Source organism: Halyomorpha halys, unplaced genomic scaffold (assembly GCF_000696795.3).
Source record: "Halyomorpha halys isolate HHAL.00 unplaced genomic scaffold, Hhal_1.1 Scaffold208.1, whole genome shotgun sequence".
In the NCBI taxonomy this organism is placed as follows: Eukaryota; Metazoa; Arthropoda; class Insecta; order Hemiptera; family Pentatomidae; genus Halyomorpha; species Halyomorpha halys.
In genome coordinates, this window is record NW_027109100.1 from 1300089 (window position 1) to 1312436 (window position 12348).

General features: G+C 29.7%; 1 protein-coding gene across 2 annotated transcripts in view; it reads right to left on the bottom strand.

Annotated features, from left to right (window-relative positions):
* Tgs1 (Trimethylguanosine synthase 1) overlaps window positions 1–12076 on the bottom strand; it is a 28498-nt gene extending 16422 nt beyond the window's left edge. For both annotated transcript variants that reach the window (XM_014418785.2, XM_014418786.3), the window contains exons 1-5: window positions 11848–12076; window positions 11638–11773; window positions 9626–9863; window positions 5515–5878; window positions 1874–2155 (exon numbers count right to left, since the gene is read on the bottom strand). In XM_014418785.2, the coding sequence (XP_014274271.1) occupies window positions 1874–2155; window positions 5515–5878; window positions 9626–9863; window positions 11638–11773; window positions 11848–11981 (1154 nt within the window). In that variant the 5' untranslated portion in view covers window positions 11982–12076. The remainder of the gene's footprint in view (window positions 1–1873; window positions 2156–5514; window positions 5879–9625; window positions 9864–11637; window positions 11774–11847) is intronic.
* Between the last annotated feature and the right edge of the window lie 272 nt (window positions 12077–12348).

Below are 12348 nucleotides of genomic sequence, written 5' to 3' on the forward strand. Positions count from 1 at the left end.
TACATAATTTAAACCTAAGAATAAAATTTTTAAAAAATTTCATACAGTAAATGAACAAGCTAGAATGAAAAATAAAATATTCACAAAAATCAAAAACATAGAATGAAACATACAATATTTACAAAAATCAATGACAACCTTAAAACACAAAAAACTAAACAATAAATAGAATAAATAACTAAATTTTTTGTAATCTGATCTAGTATGGGTCAGTATCTCTATTTTTCATTGTATGTCATATTGTTCAATTTGTAGCTTCAATTTATTTATTTATTCATTTTTTCAAACAATACTTGAATATCTTATATTATACATATCTTCTTACCTACATAATATTATATTTTATCTTTCACTGTTTTCAATCTACTACCATCTAATTCCACAATTATCAATCAATTAATTTTTTTTACTATTCAATTATCAGTTATCAATTTTTTATCATTTATGATTCAATTCAATATTTTGTAAAATTCCATATTTGTTTGTATACTATTTCTTTTCAATTTTATGTTTCTCTAAATGTTGTTGTCATCTCTTTTGTTCTATAGCCCTGATGAAGACCTGAAACTCAGGTCGAAACGTCGGCATAAAAAAAATAAATATGGTTTTGTTTATTTATGTTGTTCTTTGCTGACCACACTCCCGACAAACTTCTCCAAATTATAAAATTAATAAGTTAAAACATTTGAAATAATATTTAACAGAACTTCATAATAAAAGATTATTAAAATTTTTTTTATTGTTGCATTAAATCAGTGATTTATTGTAAACAGCTACAGATATAACACAATTAAATAAGAACTGATATACAGAGGGGATCCCAGTAAGCATGTCCAACTCCCCCGAATCTCTAGTATTTTTGGAACTTTGATTTGCTCTTCACTGTGTCACAACAGTGGCTAGTGGTTTATGTTTGAGGGGATTATTAATTTTCAAACCTCCCCCGGAAAACCAAACTCTAAAATTACCAATGAGATGGGGTAATATATTTATGTTATTTGGCTCTGATAGTAAATTAGATTTTACCAGTTCAAATGGTACAGAAAATCGAACAACTCCAAAGAACAAAATCGTGACAGAATTCAATTCCCTGTAAGGATCATTCATCATAAATTGAATTTTCAAGACCAGATGAGGAGACTAAAATGACTGTCAAAATAATACCTCAGATGTAATGATGAATTCTTCCTCGGCATTGATTTAAAAAAATTTGAACGTAGGAAAACAACAAAAAATCATCTTTGGGTTGTTATTTTGACGTTCAAAAGAAAATCATTTTTGCATAGAATTATGAATGGTGATAAAAAATTTATGAATTTTAAGAAACCCAAGAACAGAAAACAATGAGTTAATTTGAGTCAATACCAACTCCAAGGCCCAACCAGAAAAGAAGACAGGATAGTGTGATGTATCACACAGTTTTTGAAAAAGATAAAATATTACCTCTAAATTGTTATTAAAAATAATCAATTAGAACCATCTTTTGATCATAAAATGACCAAAATTGACCAGAAGATATAGCAATGTACGTTTGCTTGATGATAATATATCATAACACACTTCAAAACCAGTTAAAAAATCTATTATCAACTCTCTCCCTTCCAACCAGCAAATTGACTAGATCCAGCATTTTCATGCTATTAAAATAAGAAATAATCAATCAACAGAAGAAGTTCAATCTATAAATTACTAAAAAAATTAAGGAAAAGTAGCTAGCAGTGAAAATTATTTTAAATAACATACTTTTGATGTAATTCCCTTGATATTATAGTATTTATTTAAAAAAACAAATTCCACATTATTAACTAGTACACACAATTTATAAAAAAAATATTAAATTTTAAAAATGAAAAATTATTTTGATCAGTTTTACCTTCCTTTAATTCTCAATCTTTCAGTATCTTCAGGTTGTGCAGATAATCCAGCTAATGAATCATCCAAATAGTTAAAATTATTTATAGTAGGATATTGTGAAGAATCGGTATTCAATGAATCAAGATTGGCACAATTTACTGGTTTTGAACTAACTTCAAGTGGTTCTTCATCCACTTCATTGTCAGAATTATGACTACTAATATGACCATCACCCTTAATATCTTTTTCCATACTAATTGATTTCAAATCTTCTAATAGATGTCTGACTAAGGTATGTTTTCTGGAACATAAAAGCATTTAGACAGCATGAATAATAGCAGAAACTTAAATAATAATACTTTAAAGATTTTTAAAGTAATTTATATTCTCAATTTAAAATAAAAGATTGATTAACCTACTACCATTCCAATAAAAAAAAAATCCAAAGAAAGTCCATACGACTTTCCTTACTGCTCTGGATACCAAACTTCATTACAAAAATTATTTACTGCATCTTCAGTTGAATATTGATTCAATTAAATTTTTTTGGTTTAGCTTGTTCATTATCATCTCATCATATTCTCTCATCTAGTACCGCCTATGCAGTATGAGGAGAAATTCAATAGAGCTTTCTACACCTCTGACGGTCTTATACCAAATGCTTTTTTTCATTTCATTGGAATCTTCTTTTCTGGAAATCCTTCTTCACTTCCTCTTCCCATTTATTTCTTGGTTCACCTTTTCCTCTCTTCCTGTCAACCTTGGGTTGATAGGCCTCCCTAGCAATTCTGGTAGGTTCCATTGTTAGGAGATGGCCCACCATCTTAGTCTATTCTCTTTTATAACTTTATGGGCTGGTTTAATGTCGAGGTTCACCCTAATTGTAGTGTTGCGGACTCAGTTTCTTCTTGTTTTCTCAGAAATCTTATTTCTTATGCTTGAATTCTTGATTGATTCAATGACTCTGAGAAATATCAGGATGGGGAGAAATGTTTACCTAAATACAGCCACTGCTGTCTTCTTGTCCATCTCTCGCCTGTTTAGGAAGCCTCTCTTGACCACTTCAAACATTCTACCACCACTTGCCATTCTCTCAGTAACCTCTGTATCAATATAATCATTTTCATTCAGTTGCACACCAAGGTATTTGAAATTTTCTACTTGTTCAAGGACTGTGTCTTCAACTCTAATGACACGCATCATTCTTTGTGGCTTCTTTCCTATCCTCATTACTTTTGTCTTTGTTGGGTTTCTGACTATGTTGATCCTATGCAGTTCTTCTTTTAACCTGTAGATGTTGTGTTGGGGATTCATGTCATCTTCTGCCAAAATAACAATGTCATCGCCACCTGTGAACCTCACTTCAAATGCAAGAAGTGAGTTTCACTGGTGTTAGATTGGGATATCATAGGTGGAATTTCCTTTATTCTACTTGCTCCTCTGAACAGCTGCATCTATAACTAAAATGAACAGTAGTGGACTACAACCTTGCCGAATTCCGATTGTGGTACAATTTCTTGAGATGTACAGTTAGCAAACCTTACACATAGTAATGCTTCTTGTTTTCTTGTACAAACTTTCCACTGCCATTATATGTCCTCGATCTACTCCCTTATCTCTTAAGGCTTCTGACATATCCTTCTTCGTTATTCGGTCAAGGGCTTATGTAAGGTCAACAAAACATACAGAAAGTTCCTTAGATTTAACTAACACTTTTTCAAAGACCTGTCTCATGGTAAAAATAAGGTCTTGGGTGCTGCAATTTTCTCGAAATCCGTATTATTATTCTCCTAGCAATCTTTCTATCTTAATTTCTTTTCCTTTTGGTCCCATATATTTCAGCATTTCAGGAGTTATTTCGTAGTTACCTGAGGATTGTCCCGGCTTCATACGCTGTAGCGCTGCCTCTAATTCGTCTTTGTCGATAAGATCATTCTCTTCCCAAGTATTTCCTTTGTTCTGCTTTTCATTTACTTGGGATAGGTCTCCATTCTCTTCCAACAAATTTTGGAAGTATTCCCTCCATCTTTCAATTATCTGGTCACTCTGCCTGAGAATATTCCCCTCCTTCTACTTGATGAACTTCAATATTGACACTCTTTCTTTTCTTAATCCCTTGAGTACACCATGGAATAAGTTATTCAATTCCAATTTTCATCCAAAATCTATCCATGCTATTCTCTTGACTTCTATAACCTTGTTCTTAGCCTCGAGTCTTTTCCTCCTGTACCACTCACAACAACATCTGGAATCTTCCAACTCAATTAAGCATCTGAAATCTTCCAGATTGCTTTTCAAATTATGGGAAAAACTACTAAAAATGGAACCTGTTGCCATGATATTGTTTCAAAAATACTTTTAAAAACATAGGGTCAAAAAAGCCACGTGTTTGCTAGATTTGTTTGGTTTGCAGAGAATATAATTATGAATCATAAAATTAAAATATATTTCACCATAACATGTATACTTTCTGAGTTTAATGGAAATAAAATTTACTTGTAGTCAAAAAATTTTTTCCAGCTTTTTCTTGAGAATATATTAGAGATGAAATGTAAAAGGGCCTAGAGAAAATGGCCCATCAAAATCATTAAAGCAGTTTTAATGCTATAGTCTGTAGAAAAATATTTTTTTACTATTGCACACAGAGTATCCAATTTAGTACACAGAATCTACTAGCCAGAATTGCCATTTTATTTAAATAAATTTTAAACAATTTTTTGAGTTTTCTAAAAAACCATGCTAATGATTTTGATTAAACTCGGCATGATAATGTACAATCAAGTGAACTTTAATATTAAGCTAGGTTTTACTCCCATCAAAATAGTTCAAAAGGACTCATATGTAAAATTTTAAAAATCTTCCTCTAAAGTATTTTTAATTTTGTATATTTTAAATAATTAACCTTTATTTAACCAAGGCTCTAAAAATAATTGGGCAGACAGGGAAACAACCCCTGTATATCTAGTTTATGTGAAAATAAAATAATTTCAAATTCACATTATGGAGTCATGGTCGACATGATTTAGAGATAAAAATGTGACTATTATGGAAAGCTGCATCACTGAACAAAAAATCCACAAAGTCAATGAGTCTTTAACGTTAGTCATGTAAGTGCCTTAGCTTATCAGTTATTTTTAGATTCAAGGAAATGGTAGTTCTTGTACAGCTTTTTTAAAGATTTTTATCACCAGGAAGTCTATATATGTAGATCTGAAAAGAGCAGTTACATGGCAAACCCCTTGAAAACAGTGTGAGGGCTTGCTCATATTAAGATGTGGCTTTAGGGATTATAATAATTACTAAAGGATAAAAATCTTAATCATATGCGCATAGCTTTGTTAAACCGTTGGGTTCTTAGAAGGAACAAAGTTGATATCCATTATTCACACCTCAAGAAACCCTACAATAATTTAACTATAATTAAAATTTACAGTTTGGAATATTTGCCTTTCAGAGTAGTAAATAAGAGTCACACACTGCACCAAATTTTTTTTAATAACATGTCTTCACGTAATTACAACCAACAACAAAGTGCCTCCCCTTTGAAAAATCAAAAAAATATTATATTGATGTTATAATAATAATAACAAAAAATATTTATTCAAGAAAATTTCTACTACCTATAGGTATATATAAATGAGATTTAAAGTGAAAACGTACCTATTATTACTGTTACTTTTGGTCTTCTTCCTTTTTATTGATTGAGAAGACTGATCAACCTCATTCATTGCAATCCATTTATTGGAAGGGTAAGATGAGAGACCAGCCAAATAACCCTGGTAAGCAATATTGTATTGCGTATTAAAATGGTCAATCCACAGTGCCTGCCATTGAGCTGCATCAGTAGAAGCAGAACCAGCTGAGTCAGATGATGATAAGAGAGAGGAGTCTTCGGTAGATAATTCGGACAGTGTAAGGGGAGTGATGTTTGTTAGGGAGTCACTAACTTCAGAACTGTAACTAAGTCGAGTCAATTCGCTACTCTCATTTTCTTGAAAATTCTCTCCTAAGAAGTCCGAGTTACCTGAAAAAATACTTGATAATAGTATTACAAATTTTGTTTCTATAAATATCTGTCTTTGTAATTATTTAAACAGATAAATTTTTATGCAAAAATACAGCTACTATTTAGAAAAAAATGTTATAGATTAAGCTTTATTTCTATTCTTTTTCAAACATGTAATGCATATTTTATGCAAATCTATCTTGAGTGAAACTAGGTCTACACTGTACAGAGAAGGCATCTCGACAGCTTCCTCCAAAAAGACAAATTAAAAAGGAATGACAATAATCGAATCCTGGAATGTAATGATTATATAAAGAGAATTAAGGAATTACGGTGGTCCAAGGTGTGATAAATGAATAGTGTCAAGCTGAAACTTCACCTGAGAACATTTTCCTCCACATACAAAAATTGCTACTGTGGTCTTACCCAATATTGTAAAGAATATAATAACATTTAAACCAATAAGTGGAATTATTTTCATCTAATATAGTAAACAAATTTTTAAAAACATATTCATTATAAATGTCTTTCAAAAAAATTTCAAAAACAACTAACAAATATGATACCTTTGACAGAACTTCCCCTTATAGTATATTATTATGAATATAATATGATAAGAGCAAACTATCATATTCCTCAATTTCTCTAAAAATATTGCCTAATATATGGTTGACTGCCTGGTAAGCTAGATATAAGAATGAAAAGACAAGTTAAAAATAATCATTTGTATGCTATGCAATGTGAAATTCATTGCAATCCTTAAGGCTAAATATACTTAAGCCCTGCTCAAACGGATTCATTTTTGGTAGCATTGAATGATCGTAAAGAGAAAAATACGATATTACAATGAAAGCATTCTCATTTGTGGTTCCTAGGTAAGCCAGGGGAAGTGGAAGCTTACCCCAACTACTCTTGGCATTGATCCACTGAGAACTCAAATGTTTATCCGCTTGATTTATGTATTTCCATGCATTTTTGATATTTTTTCACTAAGACCAAAATGGATATTGATAAAATTTCTAAATGAGAATACAAAATTTTATAAAATTGAAATACATATGTATATTTTTTCTTTAGGTAAATTTTGATTTCTTAGTTAAAATCTTTCAATGCTTAATTTACAAATGTAATTATTACGTTGTTTTAGATTATTTTTCTCATATTTAGAGAAAAAAAAAATAGAAAATTGGAAATGAGTATTGTATTGATAAATTCTTCATTCTGTGCAATGATCTTATCAATTAAAATTATTATAACCCTATTTGATTTTTTTGTCACAAGAGTGTGAACAATAAGATGTATTTTTTGTTTTATATCGGCAAATTTAGTTATACAGAAAGTTCTTACATCTCAGACGAAGCAAGCAGAAATGGTGAACACTGAATCCAAGCTACCTGGTAGTACTGAACTAATTATACTCCAAGGTAATAAAAAATAAAAATATGTTTAGTTGTTATTCTGATTTAGCTAAAATTTTCATACCGTCACTACATCTGCATGAGATCTGATCCTAACACTTTCCGTCTTGTGTCTTCTAATAATTGCTCCCACTTGACAATAGGACACGTTATTCTGAACTCCAATTTTTTTAATTCTCTCCCCCTTTCGTACACTGAGCATTTATTACTAAATACTGGATAGTCACCGGGGCAGTTGGAAGAATTGTTAGAAGTATCAGTAATGTGATTTTTTTTCACATTTACCACAGTTATTTATTTGGCAATGTTTAGTAGTGTGTGAGTGTACTTTTAACATGAAAAACAAATAAGTTGCTTTGGACAAAAAATATAAGATTACTTTTTCGGGTAGATATCCGAATATTCTTTCATACTTCTTGAATGTCAAAATCAGTAAAGGAGTAGTTTTCTTTTTATGATAATTTTTTTAAGTTCTAAAACCAATTCCACAGCTCAGGGACATAAGCAACTCCACGTGAAAGGGATGAAATGATATGAGAATGGGGGAGAGGGCACTGCGATGTTTCCTCTTTGAAGTCTGGAAGACAAAAAAGCATGATTGTTATGAAAGTTGATATTTGTTTCCCATGATCAAATAAATGTTTTGATTAAGAAGTAGTTGATGAGTTTTAAAGTATCAAATAAATACTTCTTTACCCGGCTGCCTATTGGTAAGATAGCAAATTCATTATGTATGTATATATGGATTTATTTGATTGTTTTATTTATTTACTTTTGACTATATTATTTGATATTTTAGTTTCCCAAAAGTATTATCCCAAGATCTATCATATTGTCTCATCTACATTACATGAAAAAAATTATACATTTTGATCATAATTTTATTTCTATGGATAAATCCTTGATTTCAATAGCTAAGAAAATCCCAAAATGACACCAAACGTTTTTTAAAAAAACAGGGTGTAAATTGGTTATAAATTTTTGAAGATCTTTGATAAATTATAAAGAACATTACATTAATATCTATAGAGATAAATGCCTTGAAGTCATCAGCTGTGAAAAGACAGGTATCATCATTTTTTCAGAAAGTCTGTCTGCCCTTCAACAAGCACTTGACTCACCTAAAGCCACCTCTAAATTGGTGAGAAAATACACTCCATGTTGAGAAAGACAAGTTTTGAATAAAAATGAATTTTCACCAGAGAAGGAGTTTATGATAGAAAGAGGGAGGAGGCAATTTAACCAGGGAGTCTACTAAAATGGTTTGGAAAATTTCCTTTTTCCGAATTTTCTCTGACCAAGCAAAATTTATTCGAGCTGATATTTTTTACCTACCCAAATTTAAATCAAATACTAATGATTATACAATATTTAATACTATAATACTTCCACGAAATAAAACAATGAAGTTATATGTTTATTTTACACATCATAACAACTAATAACAATTTTGGTCTATTAAAAACATTATAATTCACATTATATATTTATCTTTATAATATAACTCTATAATTTTTAACTAGATATTGGAAAATACAACATGCACTTCTATCTTCATTAATATTTACTATTATTTAGATAATATCCCACGAATTAGTCTTTATTATGAATATCTAATACCTTGTATATGATTGAATGAGTGTTTATGCAAGATATTAATATGTATGTTTATTAACATATAAAAAACTGAAGAAAAATAAAATAAAAAAGACTACATTGAAAAATTATTATTATTATTCTCTAATGTAAACAATCTTTTTTTTACATACATCTATAAACTGCTTAATTTTCATAATTATGTTAAGGGGGGTTTGCATTTCTTTTTTAATTAATTGTTTATAAATTTAGCTTTGTTATTTATTTATTTATTTTTGTAAATAATTTACCACTATAACGACATGTAGCCAACTCTATTTGTATGAGATCTATCCCTAAAGACAAATAAATAAAATTTAAAAATATTGATGAACAGAGGATTAACTTAAAACTGATTTATTTTCTTTCTTGAATTATTAAATAACATTGTAATAAAAACTTATTTAACAATAATAGGTAAAGTAAAAAAGTTGCCAGTTGGATTGATATCACTGGCACAGATTATATAAGGTGGGCAACATGGTGCACTGAGGACAAAAATAATATTTTAAAAATAAATTTAACAAGACAATTTTGACTGAATAATAATCATAATTTTAGTGAATAATTTAAACTAAATTTTAGTATCAATATGGAGAATCTGAATAAGAATTCAGAATCCTTTAAATAGATGCTTTTGTAAATTTATGGTTGATAAATTTCCTGAATAGGAAAAATAAAATACACTCAATTATTTTGTTTGAAACTTTACCTGACACCACTTGACTAGAATCCTGTTTTATATAATTTGGATCAATATAATCCCCATATCTCTGGATCCAAGATTCCCAAATAAGCCGTTCACCATGTATAGTCCAATATGCTTCCCAATCTGGGTCTTGCGGTGATGTTTCTGACAAATCTGCTCCACTATCTGAATGTGGAGCCTCTCTAGTAGAGTCGTCAGTAGAGCAATGGGAGGCAGAACAATAACAGCTTACACCATCATCCTGATATTAAAAAACTAGGTTAAACAATTAATAAACTACTTTAAGCAAGATTAACAACAAAGGAATGTTATCAATCATTCATAAATTTTAAGCTCATATTTATAGGAAACAAATCTACTGATTATAGTTTTTTATTTTTACTTTCTTAGGAGGGACTGACTAAAAGTTGGTGTCTAAATTGTTAATGCAAAACAATGTGTTAGTTGTTAACCATGGATATTATATTGTTTATGCAAGAAGATTAACCAAGGAATGTTATTAATCATTCATAAATTTTAAGCTGGTATTGATAGGAAACAAATCTATTGATTATGGTTTTTTACTTTCTTAGGAGGGACTGGCCAAAAGATGGAGTCTAAATTGTCAAAGCAAAACAATGTGTGTTAGTTGTTAACCATGGATATTATATTGTTTTTGCAAAACAATGTGTTAGTTGTTGAGCATGTATATTATATAGATTATGCACAACAATGTTAATTGTTGACCATGGATATTACATTAGAGAAGATGGTACGTCCATTCAAAAACTCAAATAAGTAAAACTTAATTTATTAGTGCTAACATTTCAGCCAGAATTTCAGGCCTGCATCAGGACTAAAAACAAAAAACAAGATAACCATAATGAATAAAAGTAAAAACAGAATAATAAGAAAGGTACATAAGTAGTATTATGAACAGTGCACATATTATCTTATAATACTTACACTATACATTTTATTCTTATACTGTTTAAGTGAGTATATTATCTGTTATTTTCTTACTTTCTGGTTATTGTGTGTTTACTTTTATTTATTATAGTTTTAATCTCGTTTTTTGTTATGAACCCTAAAATTCGGGACAAAATTTTAGCACCAAAAAATTAAAGTTTTACTTATTTGTGTTCTTCTCTGACCAGATTCCCAACCATCTTCTCCTCATATGATTATGCATAACAATTATAATGAAGGACATTACATTCGGTGTCTCAATGTGGTGTCTTCTTTAGTAGCATAAGTCTAATCAAATTTTATAAATCAGCCTTTAAATCTTTGTAGTTTATCTAGTGGATTTTGTCTGGTTATATGTGAAATGATAGATTATTTCAATATAAACTACTATTTTGTTCTAGAAAGACTATTAGAATGCCTATTTCTAAAGCAATATTTATTCCTTTCTTTATTTTTAATAAAGCATTCTATTATTTTCATCATTTCATCTTTACTTTCACGAACATGTACATGAAATATATAGTATGGGGAAGTAATGTGATCATCAAAAAATTCAATGGAAATACACGTTTTGAGGTTCCCTTATATTAATTGTCACAAAATGATTTGTTCATCTGAACAGCCAAGCTCAATGTCGAGTATAGAGGAATACATCTCCATAAGAAAGAAGCTTTATGGACTGAAGGAAAGATGTTTTGAAAATAGCAATCTAGAAATATTCTTAACTGATTATCATGCCAAGATGACATGAAAATTGTATTAAGGCTTAAAGGAATTTCAGAAAGGTTTTCAACCCACAATAAGTCTCTAAAAAAATAAGGATGGTGACCCATCTTAAATTATGGAAACATGGAGCATAAATAAAATTCAGCATACATATGAAAAATGGATCTGTTAAAGCAGTAAAACAATTCAAATAACAATATATCTGCTAAAGTACTTTGAATCTGAATTAATCATACTATTTTTGGCCTTCAAAACAAATTAAAATGATCACAGCTAATAAAGATTTATTTATAAAAGAGATACTCTGTAAATTATACATGCAAATGAAATTTCTGACATACATGTTCCCGTTTCTTATTGTTGTGAGTTGATCTAGAAGGAGGGTGTGATTCTGTAGATGAATTAAAAAATTTAACTGTGTGCTCTTCTTCAATGGTTCCAGTTTCAAAGAATTCCTGATTTAATGTTTCTTCTCCTCTAACAAAGGAAAAACGTATTTAGTGTAAAAAGTAAAGTACCAACTTATCCAGACCCTACAAAGGATTCATTACCCAATAATAACCCTGCTACACAAACAATAAACATGTTCACAATCAATGCTCTCACTGAGGTAAATATGAAATTCAGCTAAATGTTCATAATTGATTTCTTCGAGCATAGTCGAATGATTAAAATTAAAATTCATCAAGATAATTCATAACTTAATTAGATATATTTTTTAATTCATGTAACCAATCACAAAATAACCAACAAATCTCCTCTGACCAAACTTAAGGAGAGAACTATCGATAGATTGAGCCTATCTTCATCGATAGTTTGATTCGTACTATCGATAGTTACGATTAGGTTTTTAAAATTTAATTCAGACAGAACACCTTCTAAATAAGTAAAAACTATGTTTTAAAAATTAAAACTCAATAACAGATTTCTAACACTTGTTTATTCCTCAAATGATACAAGTTGTTATATTAATTTTATTAGAAAATTTATGTTAAAACTTAATTTCATAACATCAATAGATACGTGTCGGAGTTCGTGAACCCCCCCCATGC